General features: G+C 28.9%; 2 protein-coding genes across 2 annotated transcripts in view; both read left to right on the top strand.

The window, feature by feature from the left end:
• Nucleotides 1-15,000, top strand: part of LOC111613469 (cytoplasmic dynein 2 heavy chain 1-like) — a 31,996-nt gene extending 16,996 nt beyond the window's left edge. The window contains exons 10-14 of the mRNA XM_023354824.1: nucleotides 1,960-2,181; nucleotides 2,455-2,670; nucleotides 5,611-5,810; nucleotides 7,728-7,926; nucleotides 14,748-15,000. Coding sequence (XP_023210592.1) covers nucleotides 1,960-2,181; nucleotides 2,455-2,670; nucleotides 5,611-5,810; nucleotides 7,728-7,926; nucleotides 14,748-14,900 — 990 coding nt within the window. The 3' untranslated portion in view covers nucleotides 14,901-15,000. The remainder of the gene's footprint in view (nucleotides 1-1,959; nucleotides 2,182-2,454; nucleotides 2,671-5,610; nucleotides 5,811-7,727; nucleotides 7,927-14,747) is intronic.
• Nucleotides 15,001-17,616: 2,616 nt separating this feature from the next.
• Nucleotides 17,617-18,638, top strand: LOC111613470 (vesicle transport through interaction with t-SNAREs homolog 1B-like). Its single transcript, XM_023354825.1, has one exon. The coding sequence runs from the start codon at nucleotides 17,685-17,687 to the stop codon at nucleotides 18,357-18,359; it is 675 nt and encodes a 224-aa protein (XP_023210593.1). The 5' UTR covers nucleotides 17,617-17,684; the 3' UTR covers nucleotides 18,360-18,638.
• The last annotated feature ends 6,343 nt before the right edge of the window (nucleotides 18,639-24,981 follow it).

Below are 24,981 nucleotides of genomic sequence, written 5' to 3'. Positions count from 1 at the left end.
TCGCTTTTTATTAATTAGAGACCCAAATAAAACAAATATTTGTGTTTTTCAAATAAATTTTCTTTAGTCTCTTTTATAATAAATGAATTTATCTATTTCTAAGTAAAAATTGAAAGTGTCTGTAGAAGTAATTTTTTAAAATATCCTTTTTTCTTGATAAAGTTTTAATACAGTACTTATTATTATAATCTAGACGTGTTAATTTTTAAATATACTTGTATATTGGGCCACGAGTATATATTATATATACTTGTGGCCCAAAACTCCTTGACTTCTTCCAAATGCGGCCCAGAAAAACAAAAAGGTTGGACACCCCTGCTGTAAATACTTTCAATTTCAATAGGAATGCGTGATGATTCACTTGGTAGTGATGAAATGTCTTTCTGGGTTAATATAATCAAAATATATTTTATTTAAAGTGTTATTTAGAGGCAAGAGTCTGAGTTAGATCTTCTGAAATTCTATGAGTTGAAGTCAGGTACTTTGATTTAAACAGGACTGAAGAGTTGGTGAAGAATGTGAATTTACATATAAAAATATGTTTTCATATGCTTTTAAGTATGATTATAAATGATTATCTTAAGTTTTTTCTGTTGTGCAATTTTCCAAACACCATTAAGTGTAAAACAAATGTATTACATAGAATTTTTTTTTATAAATGTATTACATAGAATTTTTTTTTATTATTTTAGTTGTATTATTCAATTTAGATATTCTTTTGATTCTCAACTTAAAATATAAATTTAAACAATTTTTTATGTTATTTAACTTATATTCATTTAATAGGATAAAGACTATGGACTTTATCAATATATAATTATATTAGAGCAAAATATATTATTATTACTGTAATTCTAATATATATTGAGTCTAACATATTTGAGGAATAAAATTTCCTATTTTATCAAGAAGGCTTTCTTATCCTAATACAAATACAAACTAATAAATCATTCTGTATCTGTAACAATACATAGGTTAATCAACAAAATTATTGAATGCCACTTAAATAATTTATCGCTTAATGAAGCTGAAGAAAGTTTGCAATCATTGATGACCACAAACATTTTAATATGTTTTCAACTATATTTTGTGCACTGTAATTGCTCATATCTAAGTTATCTTGATTCATAAGCATACATTTGTTTAAATAAAATTTTCAGTTGCAAATCAATATTATATTTGTCAGTATTAAATAATATAAATATCTAAATTCATTTTTCTTTGTTATCTTTCAGATAGAGAATATATAAATGGTAGAAAATATATCCTATTTACTTGAATCTAGGGCATACCTTAATTTGTACTTGTTTGCCCACAATTTTTTTTAAGTAGACAACTCAAGACACTTTAATGGATTACAGATATAAATTTATTGCAAGTAAAGTAGGCTATATTTCATTGTCTTCTGTGGTATCAAAATCTCTTCACTTGCTGTGTTAGGCTCATCTGAATCATCATTAATGTTGTTTTAGTCATGTTCTGAGTATTATTTTTAGTTACTATAAACATTTAGTTTTAGTTTACTAAAACTATACTAAGCAGAACTGAATTCAATGTTCACATCTTTCCCACATGCAATCACTTGATGCCATTTAAAGCATCAGAAATGCAACATTAAATGAAAGTGTGTTGCACAACTTTTTCTGGGAGTTTTTGTAATAGACTAATGAAATTGAGCTATTGACATCTTACATATTTTTTTGCTACAGATATTGGTCTAATAAAATCATTAAAATGACACAATGGAAGTGGTGTCAGAGAAATAGGATGTTTGGCACTAGAGGTCATTAGTTATGACATACTACATTGAATCTAAGATGCACACTATTTTCAGAAATACAAAAATCTTTAACTTTCATATCATAAGATCTATTTCTACTTAAGTTTATTTTTAAATTATTTATTGTTTCTATAAAGTTTTATTTTAAGTTAAAATTAATTTTTACTTTCATTAATTAGGAATATGTAAGGGCTATTTATCAAATGCCTGAAGAAGATAGTCCTCAATACTTTGGACTACCAGCAAACATTGAACGATCAATTCAAAGGATATCTAGTAATCAAGTTATACAACAATTAAAATTGTTGATGAGACCATCAGAAGTGGAAAATACATTTGATATTAATCGTTGGAATACTGAATTATCTCCCATTTTGAATTTATGGAAGAAACTTAATCAGGTAACAAATTCAATCTTTGGAATTAATTATTATAAATGCCAATATCTTTATAAGTAAATAGATATTACATTTTTAACTATGAATTTAATATATGTTTTGGTTATATATAATATTACTAATTAGAATTGTTATTGAACTTAAATATAAGGCAGTTAACAGATAGAGCATTCAATAAAGAAGATTCACTGCTCTATCATAAATGTTTCTTAATTTTGATATCATTTTATTGAAAAATATAATGTGCATGTTCTTATTCTTAACTTTCTTTCTTAGGGTGCTCAACTTATACAACTAAATGTAAAACCACCAACTGAACATGATGGAAAATATTCCCCATTGAATTCTTTTGTCCAGTTAGAATATTACAATGGAATTCAACTAGTGCAGTTCATTCATGCTTCATTAGCAGGACTTAGCAAAGTTATTAGAGGAACTCTTTTGCTCACAAAAGAAATTCAGCAATTGGCTGCATCACTATTATGTCATGAGGTTGTAATGTAAATTTTTATTGATTCAAATGAAATTTTTTAAAATATTGTTTTATGCATTATGTTAGATTTACATGTTTAGAAATTTGGTTAGTTTGAAATATGGCTAATTTGTAATTCAAAGTGAAAGTTTTGTCCAAACCGTGATATGCATATGTTAAATCCTTCATTTAGATCAAATTGCTGGTATAATAGAACAATAGATAAAGAAAAACTCTAATCTGGTCAATAATGCTTTGCTTTCACAGTAACACATTTAGACTAGTCTCTTTCTTTCTCTTTCTCTCATTATAAAATATAGCTGGTTTCAAGGATTGCAAGATTGGGTTACAAGTAGCAGATTGAGATATTTCTAAGGCTCTACTACATTTTGGTGACTTATTTTTTGGGTCACTTTAAAAATAATTTGGACTACATTTCAAGGAATTCTGCTTTACTTTTTATAAAGTCTAGCTGGCAACCTGTGAGGTTCTCACTGGACACATACTACTTACCTGCAGTTTATTTATATTATTATTATTAATAATTAATTATTATTACTTCTCTATATGTAGATGTATTCTGTTTGCTTAATAAATTACATCAGTTACATGGCATTTGACATATTGTACAGAAATATGTAATTCTCATATAATTCAAAACTCAATAATTTGAAAAGTCATGATTATTTCATCCCTTGAATTTTGAACTAACAAGATTTTCTGTATATTACTTACATTTTTATACTTCTCAATTACAATTTTAAACTGATATATTTAAAATACAAATATACTTTAGAACACTTTAAAAATTCATGTAGTAGTTTTTATTTCTAGAGTTTTCTTTTTTTATATCAAATTTCAATCTGATGTTCCAAAATGCATTTTAGTTAATATTTATGGTAATAATGGTAATTTTCAATGATATAATTTTGTTGTAAAAAAATTTAAATAGATTAGTTTTAAATATTTGGTTGCTTGTGTATAAGAAGCCCTAATATAATGTTTGCAACTGTTTTGTTTAAGAAAAAATGAATGTGATAAACAATAAACAAACATCGCTAAACCCGATATATAACATAACTAAACACCAACAATATGCCGAAAATCTATCGGGCTAGTATTATGCTAATTACTAAATGAATTATGTAATCAATTTGGCACTAGAGGTAGGCGTTAGGCGCCATCTCTTATTAATATTAATAAGAGATGGCGCCTAACACCTACCTCTAGTGCCAAATTGATTACATAATTCATTTAGTAATTAGCCTAATACTAGCCCGATAGATTTTCGGCATATCGTTGGTGTTTAGTGATAAACAATATCATTTATACATATTCAAATTAACAGCATGGAATGGCATTTAAATTTGACATTTAAATTTGAAATTATAGTTTCATATATATTTATGTATTAAAATAACAGATTATTTTTATTGTATAGTAGACTCTTATTAATTCAAACTCAGAGGGATGGCCTTAAACAGTTTGAATTAAAAAGACCATTTCTGGATGCTACAGGACAAAGAGAAAATTATTTTAACACATTAACACCACATGGCAAGCATAATAACATTTAATCAATGAGAAAACACAAGGTATAGTAGTGCATTCAATGAATAAAGAAAAAAAATCATTGTAAAGTCGACAAGCAAGCACCACAGGGTGAGCAAAAACAGTCCTAATCATGATTTGAAATGAATAAAAATAACTATATTTCTAAGAATTTTTAAGAAGTAAAATATAGAATACAGTCTCCAGGCTAAACTACTCAATCAGTACCAATTCCAAGGTAATGAATTATGACATTAAACAGTTAAAGTAAAATAGTCTTTTTATTGTTTTCTTCATATAGATACTGATGATGTTGAAAATATGTCAATCATGATTAAGTTAAAGAATACTTCAGTGTACTAAAATATGTAAATAATATAAATTTAAATAGTGGAATGTCATTAGATGCATGCTGGATAGTTTTGTATGGTATAAAAGCACCAAGGTAAAACAAGCATTGTTTTACATTGGTGCTTTACATTCCACTGATGAGGCAGGAGAAAGAAGATAAAATGCATATGGATAAGAAAAAGTAAGATAGTCTTTTTATTGTTAACTGTTTAATGTCATAATTCGTTACCTCAGAATTGATGCCATTGAGTGTTTTAGCTCAGAGACTATATTCTATATTTTATCTTTTAAAAATTTTTATAAATATTTAGTTAAAATGAATAAAAATAACTATATAACTGATCCCATTGAATAATTTACTATTAAATTTTAAATAATGATTTGAAATGTATTAAAAAATTAAATTAATTAAAATTGTTAAATTTGATCTTTAAATTTAAAAATGGGAAGATGTTAATCTACTAACATGTGCCCTTGATTCAAATAAACAGGTAGTGGCACAACTTCAAATAAATGAGAGAATTTTACATTAATTTAAATAGGAATCAGACTGGGACTAGTGTCCAGTTTAAATTGAAAGAATATTTGAATTATCCAAGTTTGAATTAATGAGTCTATTATATGTATCAAAGCTAAATGTTTTATGATAATTTTTAACTGATATTTCAGTAACTTATTATTCTGCATATTTTTGTCTTTTCTTTCATATCATACATTTACAATAAAATTTCTAAAAAATATAATGGTCTTTTTAAATTATATTATAAGAATTCAGAGAAACTTTTCATTTGTGTGATCGGGGAAGTGTTAAACTTGGCAGAAAAATATAGAATTTAAAAGTATTGAATGTTTAATGTAATTTTATTTATATCATAACAAAATTTTATTGGAATGACAAATAATGAATGCTTCTAATCTAGATAATATTTGTTTTAGCTATTTCCATTTTATTGTAAAATTAAAATTATTAGTGTAAAATTTTAAATAAAATTTTATTATATTTTTCAAATTGAAATTATATAAAGCAAATTTAATATTTTCAATATTAAACTATTTAGACACCTAGCTCCTGGCAAAAGAAATGGGATGGTCCAGAAGATCCTTTACATTATTTAAGAGGTGTTATGAGCAGAGCTTTAGCAATTCAAAAATGGTTAAAGTTAGCTGAAACTGGATCTTTAATTAATGAAACATTAGATTTATCTGAACTTTTTCATCCAGACACATTCCTCAATGCATTTCGACAAGAAACTGCTCGGTAAGTTAGGTATTAATTTTTTCTTTTTATACATTAATGAAAAATAATAAGTTTGTAGTATTGTCAAAATAATATAACTAGGTACTTTTTAAGAAAATGAAACTTAGATCAATGGCTTAGATTTTTCTGTTTTGGCTTCACTCAAAAACACAAATGTGGTGACCTGCTTCTAACATTCTGTCTAAAGCAGCTTAAATCATGCAGATTCTGGGGAGAATAAGCATGTCCAATGCCAAAACTGACAAAAACATCAAGAAGCATTTAAAGCACATGTGGCTACAGTCCATGCATGTTTAAACATTTGTCATAGAGATCAATGTAAATTGACAGCAATTGGAAACTCAATTGGCAAGTAGCACATAGCCAAGTTATTTGGATGAGTAGACTGTTTAAAGAAATAGTGAAACTGAAATGTGTGCCAATTTTGCAAGTAGATAATCATGCAGCTGTCAAACATGCACAGAATCCAGAGTTCCATCATTGCACAAAACACAGACCTAAAGTATTTTTTTCATTCATGAAAAACTGAGTTAGGGAAGATTGGATATCAAACAAGTCCCAACAGAAAGATAGGTTGCAGATCTCATGGCTAAGCCACTTGAGAAGTTGCACTTATTATGTTGTGCAGTGAATTAGGACTTTTTTGAAAGTGTTAATTGTTAACCCTGATTGACAAGGGAAAGTGTTGAAGGTATGTCAATCATGATTATCAGTATCTATAGGGAAAAAAAAAGAAATTCAAGATTTATTGTGTGAGAGTAGCTCAATGGGAGTGCACTCTGTATTCCATTCTACCTCTGGCAGGAAAAAACAAAGGTATACAGAGAGTACCTATTCTTTGTACTTCCATTCTGGTAGGAATAGATTTGGTTCCTTTTTTATAAAATATATTCAGTAAATAATAATAATAATAATTGGAAAGCAAGAGTTTCTCAATGTAAGTTTAATATGAACAACATTTCATTTTTTTACAAGAATTAAACAGATTAATTTATAAGAACTGCTCAAAATGTCATTTATGGATGCAGACATCTATTACTTATAAAAATAACTGGAGCCCAATATGTGTTTTAAAACAAGTTCAATTTGCATGTTTTCAAAAAACATTTTTTACATTTAAAATAAAGCTTCAGTTTGGTAATTCATATTGGTATTACAGAAGTGGAAACAAACAATGTATCTTTTTGGCAGGCCAGACTTTGAAAACAAAGCAAATTTGAAAAATATTCATAGAGGATTTTAAATTTATTTTTGACCCTAGAATCTCTCTTTAAAATACCAGCATGGTGTTTCATTACACCTTTATATTAGGATTCCATGATACAGTGTGTATGTATACTATATATGATAACATGATTGACCATATTGACATTCTACAGATGATGAAAGGATACTTCAGCTGAGTTTCAATTCAATAGAATGATTTTGTGCAAGTTTCATTTTCATTCAATTTTGTGAGAAAACAGTTTTTAGTGGATTTCTATTAATAATTCATTAAACTATATAAGCCATTGTTTGATATCATGTTAATATGAGATTACAAATTTGTGATTGAATTGTTGTTGAATTGTGTGAGTAGATTTTTCAAATATCCAATTTACCAATAAAAGGGAAGGATAATTGCTAGAAATGAGACTCAAACTATATTTTCAGCAATTTTCACTCCTTTTTATTGTTCAAAGATGGTTCATTTAAAAAGATAAATACTATTTTAGATTCAACCATCAAATTTTATATTTACTTGATATAGAAAGTCTCACAAATGTTCAGATAATTGATTCTATCCATATTATATTGAAAAATGGTGAATTTTGTTTCTGTTGATATAAAACAAATTTTGTATATCAACAAACTCTCTTCCTAATCTATCTGCATAAAAATTATAAACTTCTTCATAATTTTGTTTTTTATTTTTAGAGAAATAAAACAGTCCATGGATTATTTAAAATTTGTCAGCAATTGGAATGGACCTGTTTCTGGTTCAAAAATGTGTCTAAAAATAACAGGATTACAACTGGTGGGATGTTTATTTGATGGAATTCATTTGACTGATTGTAAGCGTGATTCACCGAGCATTACTGCAGTACCACCATGTTTTGTTGCATGGATACCTAAGGTAAAAAATATAGCAATAAAAATAAATATAATTAATTTCCAAAACTAATTTAACATTTTAAATACAGTAAACTCTAAATATAATGGACCCTCAGGAACCAGCTATCCATAATTTCATTATATTGGACCAAATCAGTCATTATATCATTTTAATAGACTTGTCCATTATATATTCTAAAACTGACATCTGCTATGGATTCTTTTCTACTACTGTATTAATATTAAATGATTATGATTATGAACATGTTAATGGTAACCATCTCTTAATTTAAAATTAAATGTAGTACTGTTGATTTTAAGCACAAACAATTAAAACTGAAAATTAACAATCTTTGAACAATGAAGCACAGCCATATCCTTTGATATAATATAGTAAAGTAAAAACGGGTGAGAAGCACAAAATAAGAAACAAGGATAAAAGAAAAAAATAACATAGGCACAGTATACTGAGTGTGCATAAAAATATACAAAGTACAGGTAACTCCCGTATAACACGATAGTTACGTTCCAAAAAAATGCCGTGTTATGTGAATCCGTGTTATGCGAAACAAACAACTAGTACGAAAAGGAGGGTTAGGTTCCAAAAATTAAAAAACATGCTATTATATTTTCATAATTAAGATAAGAAAATTTTAATAAAGATATTTAAGTGGTACATATTAATATAAATTAAATAATGTTTTCTTCGTTATCACTAAAAGCACTATTAACCAAGGATAACTTGTCAAAAAGAAAACGGCAAGTTATCCTTATCCTCTGAGCATTTTTCTGCATTATCTTCAGATCCATGCTTTACCTTTTGCAAAATGTACGTAATTTTAGATAGCTTGCTTCTAGTTAAAAGATCTTTATAAATTTCCTCATATGGTGCTAAGCACTTATGAAGAATAAAGCAAGTATGAAAGAAGGGAAAAACATCTGGCAACATCAGAAGCAGAAGCGTCGTGATCTGGCAATGTTGAAACAAGTTTCAAGAAGGACCATGTGTATCGACAAAAGGCGAGAAAAGAAAATTTACATACTTAAGTACTAATAGTTCACGAAAATAATAATTTTCGTGAACTATTATTACTTAAGTATGTAAAAATTTATTACATTTCATGTTGTATGAGGGTTTTACCCAATTTTCGAACCGTGTCAGAGTAAATCCGTGCTATAACAGTACCGTGTTATACGGGGGTGGTACCAATTCTCGAACCATGTTAGAGTGAATCCGTGCTATAGAAGTGCTGTGCTATATGGGGGTTACCTGTAGTTTTAATTCTGGATAAAAACAAACAAAAACTTATCTTTGTCTGTATTTCTGGTTTTGATCCTGCTTTTATCCAGTATGACAATGAAGCAATATTATGAAAAACCCAGTCAGGAGCATTTTCACAAACATAAACTTGCTTAGCAATTAGAAAATTACTTACAACCACCTTTTTAAATCAGTAAGCTTTAATTCTTCAAATGAAAATGATTTTCTTCAGGCTTATTTTTCATTTTGAAGTTTTTGATCATAACAGAAAAATATATGTAAAATGTAGAATTATCAAATGTTTGGAATTCCACATTTTATTGAATATATTTATCTCCTGCATATTAGATATTTAAAATTATTAAAACTAGCTGATCAGTCTTATACTGTAATATATTATATAAACTCAATTATCAAATTAATAAGCTGGTTTATTCAATAACTTTACACTCATTAATATATTATTTTAGAAACATAAAAATAGTCAAAAACACTAACAGCTTTTATCATAAAAAGAAATTTGTTAGAATCAAGTTATTGTTTGGAGCTTAATTTAATTAAACAATTTTTTAAAATAAGATTAATGAAATTATTAAAAAATTGCAATCATGAATAATGTTTTCACAAATTTTTGATTGATTTACTGTAACGTATATTTCTTTCACTGAATCCTTCTTGAGATGAAACAGAAGATACAAGCTTTTTTTTCCATATTTCAGCAACAGTTTGTTTATTCAATTTATCTGTATTTATCTATATTTATGTTTATTCAATTTATCCTTTATCTTGAGCAAAATCAGTTTGACTTGCCATCACTGATTTCTTCTATTATAGCGATCTTTTCATTTAAAATTATTACTATGTATTTTTTGTTGGTGTGTTTTCCAAGACTTCGCTATACTGCTTTAACTTCATTTGCTGCAGTGCAACAGACAAGTCCGTAAATGTGAACAGGAAGTGGCCCTAGGGGACTGCTGCATTGGTCCATAATATCACACAAATTTTTATATTGTAAACTGTTGTGTTCAACCAAACAATTAACAACAATCCATAACAATTGAGAGTTTACTATATTTCAAATAGTTGCATGTTAGAAAAGAAATATATAATAATTGAAATTATTAATGATAATTTATATAATTTTTGTTTTAATCATTTCAAGAAATAAAGATATTACTAAGTTTAACAATAACATCTTAATTATGAGCATAAATATTTTACTGTTAACATTTTCAACTTAATTTATGGATCATCTTCAGGTTACATCAAAGAATAAAAGAAACATTTTTGACTGAACATATTACAAATGCTTGAATAGGATATTTGATCTTTAAATTATTATTTATTTTTTCACGAAGAAAGTTGAAAATGTTAATTTTAAGCATAATTGTTTCACTGTTAAAGTATTATAATGTTAGATCATATGAAATGATTAAAAATAATAAATAGATTTAAATATTCTGTTGAAAAGATTTAACAATTTACAATCTTTCAAATAATATGCCTGCATGCGTGTGTGTGTGTGAGGATGGAGATTTTTTGCACCAGATGATTATTTGTTGTGTTAGAGGAAACCTGGCGCCAATAATCTTGCAACATGACAACACTTGTCCTCACACCTAGCTCGCAACTGGAGAGGTTCTGCAAAACCGGAAGTTTGAACTGATTCCATGCCCTCCTTATTCCCCTGATCTTGTGCCTTGCGATTTTTATTTTTTTTTCCTCTACTCAAGAGCAACCTCAAGGATAATCATTACACCTCAGACGATGAGGTGAAGGCAGCTGTCAAGTCCTGGATTCGAGAAAAGTCAGAAGAATTTTTCAGTGACAGAATGAAAAAACTTGTTACATGTTGGGAGAAATGTGTTAGCCTTACTGGTGACTATGTTGAAAAATAAATATATGATTCTGAAGCTTAAGAATTGTACTTTAATATACTTTTTGCCCGATCTTGCTGTTTGTTTTTGTTCGTGTTCTACAAGCATGTGAGCATTACTTTTCAGCCTACCCTTGTACAAGTATTTGTTCTTTGTGATTGATGCTTTGATGAACCACTGAATACTGTGGAGGTAATCAATTGTCTGGGACACAGCAAAAGATTTTTGGAAATCCATATTGCATTGTTACCAATAAAGGAGGATCCTTCAGATCTGATGCCTTTTAAGGAGTATTGCACTAAAGGGATGAGCACCTGTCAATCATCACTGCAATTCCATGGGGAAATGGACAAGTGGAATGAATCAACAGTGTTATTGTTCCTGTGTTAACAAAAGCTTTGCTAGATAAACTTGAACATTGGTACAATCATGTTTACAAGATCCAGATAAGTCTCAATAGCATGTACTGTACCAGAGAAGTATTGAAATGACAACGTTTGAGCCTTATTTTGATATTAGGATGCCAGTATTGCCTCAATTATCAAGCGAGAAGTCATGCAACTCTACAATGAATAGCAAGATCAGTTGCAAACGAAAATATCCTAAAGATTCAAGACAAAACTTGATGAGCTCACAATAAAAAGTGCAGACCAGTCACACAATATTGTAAAGGGATCTGGTTGCCATCAAAAGGACTCAACTGGAACCATGACAAAAGGTGACACTAAAATTCATGGAACTCTATGAAGTATCAAAGGTCAAGAGCCATGAGAGATATGAAGTCTTAAAGGTTGGGACAGGACAGACATCATCGGCTACTGATTTTATGAAGCTGTATCCCTATGGCCATTCATAAATATATATATATATATAATATATACACTGAAATTGAAGTTTTATTATTGATTTATTTTTTACTTCTAAGTAATTTTAAAAATGCTCTTCAATGAGTTATATAAAGATAAGATTTGATCTCAAATTGTTATTACAAGGAGTATTTTCAGTTTAAAATTCAAACAAACAAATTTAATTGTAAATATAATAAAATGAAGTTTAAAATATTATATAGAAACTAGTCTTATTAAGTAAGAATAAAAAGAATAACGCTAGGTTTCTTCAAGACTTTCAACTCAAATTTTCCCCTTTTTCTATTTTTGCAGAAGTGAAAAAAAAAAAAACATTTCTGCAAGAGATAAAATATTCTCACAAATTTGATTCTAGATATAAACAATTATTAAGGAAGTTTGTTGAAAGAAAGAAAGAAATTTATAAACATTAAAAATCAGAACTAAAATTATTAGGACAATAATATACTTGTCTTTAAAATTTTCTTCGTTTATAGAGCAGTTGATAGCAAAGTAATCAAATGAAGATAATTCTCATTTATGGCTGTATTGACTTTATGAGTTGGAAAATGAACTTTAAAATTCTAAGTGTCTTCTTATGTACCAAAAGTCAAAAAGATCTGTCTGGTTTGTGTTTTGACTTCAGAGACTAAATAGGAACAATGTATGTATTGCCATTAATAGTCAAATTGCTAATTACTGTCTGATGAATTTTTTCTCATTATGTAATCATCAGATTTACATAATGAGAAAATTCACATACCATCCTAAACCCTCTTTTTTATTATCAGAAATTGATTTCTAGAAATTTCAATCTATTAGCCTTGTTGTAATGGGATTAATGATACAAGTTATAATTACAGAACAGTAAGTTTAAGAAGAAAAAAGTTTTTCTTCTTAAACTTGTAAAAATAATATTTTAATTCATACTCTGTGCACATTCTGTTAGTCTATTAATGAAATTTCATGCATTTACTTCTTAATTTTGTCTTTTCAAAAGACCTTAAACACAATGTACAGATAAAAGGCATTAAAAATAATCACATAACCTAAAAGTCAGAGAATAAAGTCATCAAAAATGTAAGAGTTGCTCTCTTGCTTTGACAAAGGAGTTCATTTCTTAATTGTACTTACTGACACAAGAACTCTCACAAGATCACTATATTTAGTAATTTCCTCTAGGTTCAAATATACCAAATATAAGCACATCTCCACAATCCTACCTAGGTCTTCTCCTCAAATAAACTCATTTCCTCTATCCAAGTCCCTCTCTTGAACCAATCTACACCAGCTCTTTTCCTTACCTCATTTCTCACTTTTAGAAGCCAAGTCTAATGACATACTTGCCAACCTTTAGAATGGGGAATGGCTGGGACATTGATAGAAAAATGCTGATAGCATAAAAAGCAAGAAAATTCTTTATTAACATTGATATGGCACAATGCTTATATTAAATACCTTTAATAAACAAAATGAACTGTTATCTCTGCTGCATATAATATCTTATAAAGCTATTGCCATAAACACTGTTAAGAGTATGGCAATAGCTTTATACTTTCACAATTTAAGAAAAGTCAAATATTTTACAGGACATATCATAAATCTACACCTATATTTATGATGTGTTCATCTTGATGCATCATGAATCTTGATATTGCATGATGAGTGTCTCCTGTTATTAACAAAGCAAAACATTGCAGCTTTGTGCAATGTTTTGCTTTGTTAATAATTTCTTTTGTTACTGTACAATGTACTTATGACAGTTGCTATCAGTGAGTTTATTGATTTTCACTGCAATTATTAAGGACAATAATTTTTCTGGTTGTTTATTTCCTATCTCTGTCTTTTTCTTACCATACTGAATATCTTTTCCTTTTGCCATATTCCATACAGCAATGTAGGAGAGACCTTGCAATGCTGTGTGGTAAAACCATCATTAGCCTATTTTACAAAGATTTGTAATCTTTGTAAAATAGTAAGGCCAATCATGGTTCTTTTCTTGAGAAAGTTCATACCTATATATTCTTAAGTGATGAATCAAATGTTCCTTCTTTTTTGGGCAGAGAAACTGTAGCACTGCTCACTAATTTTGGCATAGCCTCATTTTCCTTCCACTGATGAGTCAACCATAATTTATTTCATCTGCCATTTAAAATTATCAGATTTGAGCTAAAATTCTCATACATATATAAAAATATTAATCTCAATATCAGGTGTGGTAGCTGATGAATACGTAGTTTGAGTATATGTCTCTTTAATCCGAATCAGTAAAGCATGGTAGACTTTCTCTCAGCTATCTGTTGAGAGAAAGTCTACCGTGTTTTACTGATTAGGATTAAAGAGACATATACTAAAAAAAAAAAATATTAATCTTGGTTCTTTCCCAATTGAAGGAATCTGAGAAATTTGTTCTAGTTTGTTTCAGTTGTTCATAATAAAATTCATAGAATATCTTCTATGTATATATTGGTGTTAGACTCATTAAATAAAGTGTTTATTTGATAATATCAATTTTTTTAAATGCTTACAAAAGGGAAACGTGGCCTGTCCACTGACAGAACATACAAAATGCTGATGGTTCGCAGCTATGTAAACAACATATAACATTTTGTGAATTAGTGAATTTTCTTTAGCAATAATTTCAATTCCAAATTGAATAAAAAAGTTTGTCAGATATTTACTATAAATCTTCAAATATTGTCTGGAATATTAACAATAGAGAAAAGAGATGATATTAAAAGTATTTACAATTTTGACAAGAACATTGTGACTATTTTATTTAATTTTTTTATAATATGGACAATAATTTAATTTATACAGTTATAAAAACATATAATAATAATCATTTATATTTTAATAGGATTTTTCTCCTTACCAAGAGACTGTTATATCGTTACCAGTGTACTTTACTCAGGAAAGAGAACGAATTGTAACTTGTTTAGATGTTCCTTGTGGAAATTCAAAAGATCATTGGTTGCAATGTGGTGCTGCATTTTTATTAAAAAGTTCCTAAATAAACTATTTTTAAAATCACAAATTATATAATTTTGTAGAAATTGGATTACACAACTGTAACATAGTTAAAATAGAATTAATATGTAACTCAAATAAAATATGCAATAAATTTATTTATTATTGTATATTGTTTATTCACATTTATAAACATGATACAAATAAAATATCTTCATATAAATTTGATTTTTCAATTTAACTTTGTTATAAAAAAATAATTGCATTAAGTATCATTATTATAATTTTTTAAAAACTAAATAGAAAAATAACGTTACAATAATTAACTAGCTTAACCGTCGCGCATTGCTGTGATCTCAGAAGAAACGAAATTCAAGCAAACTCGTTATGATAAAATTAAATTTACATTTTATCATTTTTATTGAAACTTATTATTATTATTCATTTTCATCTGGAAAACATTTCAAAGTGTCGTTTCAATTCTATTTATTTATTGGAGTGCTTGTGGATACACGATATTTTTTGTTTTTCCGTCTGGTGCGTACACGAATAAATCAGGTTTTCCGACGCGTAAGCTGGCCACATACAGTTGTCCATGCGAGAAGCACGGATTCTTTAAATTTAGCCCACACAATTGCAGCGATTGTCAGAAGTACGATATTCCCTATTTTTATATATATTTTTTTAATCCTTTACAATTTTAATTATTTAATTGCTCCTTCTTCTCTTCCTTGGCATGTTGTGAAATTTCTGATAGTTGGATAATAAACCGTTTTATTGTAATTTGTCTTTTTAAATTATTTTGAGTCGATATAAAAATTTGGAAAAGGGGGATCCCTAGATCGGTAAAATAGGCGAATTTCCTTCTACAACTTCGGTTGTTGTTCGGTATACAGTTAAGGTTTTAACGAAGTTCGAGCGAATACATAATTAGCAAAAAAAAGTTGAAATAAAGTGATTAAACAAAAATTATTACAAATATCGTAAATAATAAATGCATATATAGAGATATTTTTTAGAGGGGGAAAATAGTCTTCACAATTTGAAATCGATCGAACACACAGTGAAATGCTCGTATACACGCGCGCCATCTATCGTAGGATAAATGTACTATGCCAGAAACCTTCGCGGGAGTATATTTAACAACTTCCCAAAGTTTCATGGCAATCGGATAAACGGTGTGATAATGCATGAAGGACAGACACACAGACAGACAACATACATTCATTTTTATATATATAGACTAGCTGTTACCCGCGACTTCGCCCGCGGATGTTTTGCAAGCAAACCCCATTTACATTCAATATTTCAATAACCATAGTAATTGTTATGTAACACCTACCGCTGAGAATGAGAATTGCTGAGAATCAAACGAACTGTTTTCAATTTGATCAATTTTCTGGAACGTTTACAATCGTTCTATAATCGAACCAATATGCAATAACAAATTCGAATTTAAAACGGTTCAAACATTTGGTTAAAAAATCGAAATATATAAAAATATTTATAACAATGTTTGAAATGTTATCAATTTAATACACCTAAGTCCTTAATGAAGACTAAATGTTGTTTAAAACAAAAGATCGCATCTAAAATAATACAGTAGAAGCCGTTTTTCCGGTTAAGCCTTAATGCTCTCCCTCTCCCCCCGCTGGGGAATTTCGAAAAATCCCTTCTTACAAGTTAGTGTGCGTTTCCATGACGTACCCTAACTGTGTATCAAATTTCGGTCGTGGGTTCGCGCCTCGCTCGGACGGGCTGGCCACGTGGAGTTTTCTGGGTTTTCTCCACGTCTTTAAAGCCTAAATAGGGGCCAGTTTCCTTAAAAAGACCTCCCGGAAGACATCCCCCTAGGCCAGGGGTCGGCAACCTTTTGAGTCGGAAGAGCCAAAAATTACAATTTACAAAATTTCAAAGTTTTTAAAGAGCCACAAAATTTTTTCTTGCCAACAATAAATAGTACTCGCATAAATAAAGTTTTTGATAAAAAAAAACTAATCTATTTATTCAAAATTGTCTTGCGTCGAAAGCAAATTAAACCTCATAGAAACATCCGACGACGGCGTCATTCGAGAGCTTCCGACGGACTGACGACAGTGACGACGCGTGTCACGGGAGAGGGGTGCGATGAAAAGCGAGTACAAGTGGCTGAGAGATAGAATCGGTGCCGAATCCTCGTTAATCGATTCAGAACGATTTTTAAATGTTTTTTTCGATAAAATAAATAATATTTGCGTATGGAACTAAAGAGCCGCAGCTTCACATCCAAAGAGCCGCATGTGGCTCGCGAGCCGCAGGTTGCCGACCCCTGCCCTAGGCAGATCGTCCAAGTGTTGCGTTGCCATAACTTAACAAACAACATTTTCCTTTTTCTTTTTTACATTATTCGATTACAAAAATGTACAGTACTTTGCACCATTGCAAGTTAAATCTAAGATAACTTAGATAATTATTTTCGTCTAAATTCGATAATTTTTAACATAACTTGTATTGAAACAACATTACTTTAAATTGCCGTCCCAGCTAGCTTTTAATGCTTTCATTAGTCGCGGTTAAATATGTATAACATCATAACGCCAGTTATTAAAATCCGAAAAGCCAACAAATAATTTTCAACTTGAGCGTTCAAAAAATATCTAATTAGAAACTAATCGGACTTTAATTTATTAATATAATTTTAAATTATGTTAATAATAAAATATTAAGAATTTTAAATTTTACGATTAAATTTATTAACGTACTAGAGTTTAACAACCGATAGAGGGATTTCAAGCCGAAGTCATATGACATGTCGAAATCGGAAGTAGATGTTTATTAAACGAAGAAAATGTCTTCGGAAAAATTAGAGAATTTGCAAGAAGACTTAGTTTCAGCTTTAGAAAAGATATTTCAGAAATTGGAATATCTTCAGAAATCTGTAGGTGAATCGAAAAAGGTTCTTTTGAGAGAAGTGGAAAGAGAAATAGATGAAGCTGATTCCGTGCTGAAAGAAATACAGACAGAAAGTGACAGTGCTCCTATTTCTTACAGACAACAAGTTAATCATAGAATCAGACAATATAAAAGTGATCTAGAGCGAGCCAACAATAAATTGAACGTTTTGTCGAATAATTCGTCGCGTAAAGAATTATTTGGGCAAAGAGCGCAAGCTGCGGGACCTGCAGATTTTGGAGAGAGATCTAAAGTTTTGCAAATTAATGAAACGCTCACCAACACTAGCAGAGGAATAGAAAGAACTCATCAGATTGCGGCGGAAACTGATGCCGTTGGTGTTACCGTTATTAGCGAATTGGATACGCAGAGAGAAGCACTTCTACGCACGAGAGAAAGATTAGACGCCACGGATGTAAATATGTCGCGAAGTAGGAAAATCTTGAGATCTATGTATCGAAGAGTGATTACCGACAAACTTATCTTAATTGTCATCATATTGATTGAATTGGGAATTGTCGGTTTGCTTATTTATCTGAATGTGAAAAAACATACTAAAAAAAGTTCGTGAAAAGTGTTTCTATTCCAAGATAGATAATTTCAATACATTTCAAATTAATGAGAGTATAATAAAATATTTTCAATATCTAATGTACAAGGATATGATTTACAATTTATTTTAATAATGAAAAACTTGAAATAAAAATTATTTAATGATAAGACCTGAAAATATGTGATGATTTCAGATAATTTAATGAATTTTATTTGATACATCTTTTTGTATAAAATAATTACATTTATTATTGAGTACAAGTAGAAGATTACATACTTATTTATTTCATTAACTAAATGTCAAATGAAACAATTTGTTATAATTGGTATCTGCTTATATATAAATTTTACCACTAAATATTGAAATTATGAATTTTATTTGTAATTATTTTTTAATATTTTTTTACCTAAATTTCATTATATACAAAATGTTAAATAGTTATGCTTTAAGATTTCATAATGAAAGTCTTTTATTTAAAAATCTTAATCTATCTTGTATTTTAAATGATGAAATAATTTAAATTGTTGATAGAATAAAAAAGCATTTTTTTAAAGAAATAAAACTTGATAAATGTGTATGTATATCTACATACACAATTTTTTAAGGAAATGAAATAGGTAAAAAGATGAAAAATCAAATGATAACATTAAATATCAAGTAATTCCTTTAGTGTTGTGATAATGTTCATATTCTATAAACCAAATAGATCATATTTGGTTTTGCAGATTGAAATAGTGGTTAATTTTATGAAAAATTTTCTATTAGTATAGAAAAGAATTTTGTAATCTAGTTGGGCTGCAATTGAAAAAATTGCAGAGATATAAATTCCTACTGTTGTTTGTCTGTCTGTCCTTCCTTAATCTAGAGAATGGAGTTAGGTAGTTAGGAAAGTTGAGACCAGATATGGAAAGCTAGGGAAAGGAGGTCCAGATTTAACTATATATGAACTTCCAATTTGAAAATTTTCCCTTGAACAGAGTTAGATGATTGTCATAACTATTGCTAATAGGAAAACTATGATGTGCAGGAGCAAGACAACACTAAAAAAATGAGAACATTGTAATGAAAAATTGCAGACTGTGCATTGTGACTATTTTACAATAAATAATTGCTCATTATTTTTTGGATTTTCTCAAGAAATGTATTATTTGCAGACTCTGCATTTAACAACAAATTAAATATTAAAAGATATCATTTATAAAGAAACTATAACTGATAAAATCTTGAAAAACTATTGTGTTGTATATGTACTGTACATGCATATGTTAAACTTAAAACTATATTAACTAAATTGTAATAATACATGAGCTGAAAACATCTTCAAGTTTGTATGTGACACTTGACTTCATTCATTTACATATGTTTTTCATTTAAAACAAGTGCTTTTTTTCAAGGAATAAGTGTATATTTGCATTTTAAGTATTCAGAAGTTATAATTATTTGATGATTGTTTTTTATAAGTGAACTTACAAGGTTACAGTCTCGGAAATTCAGTTTGGGATGAGACTTCGCAGGTTAGTAGTATACCTCAAGGATGTCCACCCAGAAGAATTGTAAAGTGCACTAGCCAGAAGATTCGAGAAAAAGGACTCTAAAGTTTTAAGCACAGCTTGTATACTGGTCGATTTTATACTATTGTAACACAGCGAAATGGCTTAGTTTATAGCAAACTTGNTAGTAGTATACCTCAAGGATGTCCACCCAGAAGAATTGTAAAGTGCACTAGCCAGAAGATTCGAGAAAAAGGACTCTAAAGTTTTAAGCACAGCTTGTATACTGGTCGATTTTATACTATTGTAACACAGCGAAATGGCTTAGTTTATAGCAAACTTGTTTACAATGCAGGCGATCTATGTTCGATCCTAGCTTTGGCTAACTTTTTTTTTTTTTTTAAATTATAACAACTTTAAAAGTTAATGACCTAAAAACATTATGAATTAAATCATAAATAATTTTATTTTATTTATGAAATGACTGTTACAGCTAATTAAAATGTGAATTAAAGATAATATTTTATCAGCTGTATCAGTCATTTCATAAATAAAATGAAATTATTTATGATTTAATTGATAATATTTTTAGGTCATTAACTTTATTTAAAAGTTGTTATAATTTTTAAAACAAAAAATGAAAAAGGTTGGCCAAGACTAGGATTGAACATGGATTGCCCGCGTTGCAAGCAAGTTTGCTACAGAATCAGCCATTTCGCCGCACTGCCATAGTGTAAAATCAACCAGTATATGAGCTGCGATTAAAACTTTAGAGCCCTTTTTCTTGGAATCTTCTGGCTAGTGCAATTTACAATTCTTCTGGGTGGACACCCTTGAGGTATACTACTAATCTGCGAAGTCTCATCCCAAACTGAATTTCTGAGACGGTAAGGTCCCCTTGTTAGTGAAACTATTTTTTTAGACTGTAATTGTCATATTTTTATTTTTAGTTTTTTTTGTAATAATTAGCTTATTTCCAGAACTTTCTAATACTTTTCTTAAATAACTAAGTAATTTTCATTTTTGCTTTCTTTATTGAATAACATAAGCAAGTTGCATTCCAGAAATATTTGGTATTTTATCTTTTCCATATTTTTAAATGTCACTGCAAGTAGACTACTATTCTTTGACTTGAAAAGCATTTTATTTTAAAAAATTCTCCAATAGAATCTTTTCAAAACAAGAAATAATACATTCAATAAGAAAATGAGGATAAAATTTTATATTCAATAACTTTGTATAAATATTTTGTAAGAAATTTGAAAATATTTTATTTTAATCACAGATATATTTTGATTGATGAATCTTATTTTTCTTGTAATAACATTTATGTATTCAAATGTGTATTACTTGTTTCATATTAAATATAATGATATGTCAGTTACATCATATTATCCATTAATTAAAATATTTCTATCTATGCAATTTTGAATAGTTCATTTGTACATCAAATTATACCTAATTAAAAATATACATAAAGAATGAGTGAACTTCATTTATTCTAAAATACAGTAAAACAGCATTATCTGAATTCCTGCTATAACAAATGATATTTTAATACATGTTGTAACAGGAAGCATAATTTGGCCCTTCCAGAAAAATCTCAAAATTATAACACTAAGTAATTAAGTTAATTTGAATATAATGTGATATTAATGTGGTTTGAATATAATGTATTATGCTTAAAATTTTTATACGAAAGACATTTCTAATGTATTTTTAAAATTATGCATTTCTTGTATAACTAGCACTGTATTAGCCAGCCCCAGAGGTCATTAGCCTCTGGCATTTGTCAGAATTGTAAGGCATTGTAATATCCAAATCAAAGAATCTTGGTATTACAAATTTTCAATAAATATGCTTCTTGCGCTTTCAATTAGTTTATTTTACAATATTTGCACCAATACACACTATCATTCTTTAGGAGTTATCACTCACACAGTTTGCTATGAAGAGTTTATTACCCAATAATATATATATGCTTTCAAATTACATTTATGAAAAATTTGAAGTCATGCTAGTAAAAGTGGGAAGTAGGGTTCAACATGTTTCTGTTTTCTTCAGAAACTAAAATATACACACATTTCTAACATTGTGTGTATATTTTAGTATAATTGTGCAATTTAGTGATTTTTATCACAAAATTCAGTGCAATCTTATCAATTTATTCATGATAGTTTATTACAGTAGGTTTAGTATTTTGAACTAATTTGATTATTTTCATTTTTATTCTGCATTTATATAATAATATTTTGATATAAAATGTGCAGAATCATAACATTTCATTGCTGTTCACTGCACATTAAAGATAAAAAGAGTTCCTATACAACTTCTAATAAGGATACTATACAGAATTTAGTGTTACTGCTTACATATCCTTTAATAAATTCAATAAGTGTTTGTTACTAAGGTAATGAGAATTTATAATGTTAACATAATTAATAGATGATGAATTACTTTTTAAAGTTAAGGCCACCAAAAATAATCTGTTGTTCCAAGAAACTGTTATATTGCAAACAATGGATTTCCCACACATCCAGGGAAGTATCTTATTTAACTCCTTACATATAAGAGAGATCTGTACTTGAAATTATTCAATCTCTTGAGATCTCTATTCTTTATTCTATAAGAACATGTATGTAACAAGATCATACATTATACTGTGTGTACAATGAAGCTATATATCTGTAAGCACAAAAAAGAGGCAAATTACATAAGGTCATTAGCATTTGACTTTAAATTTGTTAAAAAAATTCAATCATGATTTGTTTAGATGACATTTTTCTGCCTATTGAATACAGCAACCACTTGATAAGAGCAATGTCATGTAGAGCCTGTTTGTCTATGCTGAAACTTGTCAGGAAGGTCTTTATAACTTGCAAATACTCAATGGCCTTCTAAATTCTGGCACTACACTTGGACTAATGTCAAAATGTTTACCAGATGGCTCCTCCTCAATCAGATCAGCCTGCTGACTTCATAATTTCTTCAAGTTTACATATAGCAGATGTAACAAGAGAATCAATGAACTCTACAAATTCCCAAAAACACCCAAATATTAACTAAACATTGAAAAAATGCACAGTTTACAATAGATGGGACTAGAAAGAAAAACTGTTATTCGAAGTAATGATTCCATTAAATGGAGGTAAAATTACATTGATTTGGCAGGCCTGGGAAAGAAATCTATTATTCTGAGAAATCTGTTAAAATGAGATTCTTATGTATTTACATTTAAAATTCCTTTAGCTAAAAGTTTTAATTGTCTATGAAATCCAACATCTAAAGGTTGGCATATAGATGTACACTTTGGGGGAATAATTAATATTTCGCATGAATTTTGATTTGTAGATGTTTGAAATACTGTATTAATATTTGTTTGTCCACTCCATGAGTCAATTATTAATTAATAGTTTTCTGTCATATTTGGAGATAATACATCTTTTACATAGTTTGTAATAATTGCTGTAGATAATTTGCCAGATGAGCTAGCTGTAACAGTTATGTTTGGGGCATTGAACAGCGATGTTTGAACTCTAGGTCCAAAGGTTCCATGAGCCTCTTCTAAGCAAATAAATGCATTACCTACAACTTGTCTGTTAGCATTAATTAAATGTTGAACGGTGTAGGAACGTGTAACTTTATTACTTGGAGAATGTGCAAATAATAAAGGAGAAAATAATATTTTTTTCTCCTTTATATGAAAGTGTTCTTGGTAAAATCATTTCATATGAAAAACCACACTGATCCATATTGAATATGAAGTTACGCGAATAAGATGGCAATAAATTTTTTACTGTTGTTTGAAATTGCTCAGCTTTTACTAAAATATCCTTTTCGTTCACTACTACTGTTTTATTTACAAGTTTTATAATCTTTCGAGATTTAAATTGTTTTTTCCATTTATATAAATCAGGGCTGTGGAGTCGGAGTCGTGGAGTTTTGGTGTTTTAGCCGGAGTCGGAGTCGGATGGTAAGGAAAAGTCGGAGTCGTGGAGTTTTAGTGTTTTAGCCGGAGTCGGAGTCGGAGTCGGATGGTAAGGAAAAGTCGGAGTTGGAGTCGGTAGATTTTTACGCTACTCCACAGCCCTGGCAGGGCTGTGGAGTTTTAGTGTTTTAGCCGGAGTCGGAGTCGGATTGGTAAGGAAAAGTCGGAGTCGGTAGATTTTTACGCGACTCCACAGCCCTGATATAAATCACTAAAACGTTTTAATTCTTTAGCTCCTTTCCACTGTAATGTGTGTAATTTCCATTATGGGTGTTTCTTATGTAAGTTAAGAATTTCTTGTTTTCGTTTTGTTGTGATTATATTCTTATCGGATTTTTCATCATCTGAATATCCTGATTCGCAGTCAGTGTCTGCATTATCAATTTCTTTTTCTTGAAGCAGACATGTTATTTTATTATCTGAAATATGCCTATCTGTAATCAAATCATTATTTTCTATCTGACAAAACTCTTCGTCATCTCTACTTATATAACTACTTAAAATATCGCTAAATGGATTAAAATAACACTCTCTAATTAACATCCGGAATAAAAAAGTAATTGAATCGGGTCCCGCCGCCATCTTACATAACGCGCGACGGTAATTGATCGATTCTGAGTGCGTCACGTTGCATCAAATTAAATAATTTATAAAAATTAAAATAAATATGTTTACAAAATAATTGACTACATCTGTTCGCAATATTACTGTAAAACACATCGTACTTATAGTTTAGAATTTCTGATAACATTTAATTAATTTTTGAATTTTCTTATATTTTATATATAAAATTCGAATAAAAAAACATAAATGAGTAAAACTTAATAAAAAAAATATCTACAACTTTAGAAAACACACATATATGAGAATCTATCAAAAAAAAGTTAGTTAATTAAAATCGAGAAAAAAATAAAACTTTCAAGGTAAGGTAATTTCTGTGGTAAAAAGTGAGGTAAGCGATCACGTGACGTCCGTCTGCCCATCGTCTGTAACCAAAATGGACGAGGGTGAAATAAAAGCGGAAACACCAGTAGAAGTAAAAACAAACATCGGCGCGTGTCTAGGACAATAAACTTAACGGGAGCGAAGATGAAACACGACACTTTGTAATTTATACTACCTTTTAATATTAAAAAATTAAAATCAACAAAACTATAACAAA

This window comes from Centruroides sculpturatus, unplaced genomic scaffold (assembly GCF_000671375.1).
Source record: "Centruroides sculpturatus isolate CEXI.00-Female unplaced genomic scaffold, Cexi_2.0 scaffold1791, whole genome shotgun sequence".
Lineage (NCBI taxonomy): Eukaryota > Metazoa > Arthropoda > Arachnida > Scorpiones > Buthidae > Centruroides > Centruroides sculpturatus.
Note: the sequence above shows the minus strand (reverse complement) of the source record. Positions and strands in the feature narration are given on the sequence as shown.

Bases quoted from the DNA above. Each gene is read 5' to 3' on its own strand.
- LOC111613470 (XM_023354825.1), top strand. From the start codon at position 17,685: ATGTCTTCGGAAAAATTAGAGAATTTGCAAGAAGACTTAGTTTCAGCT.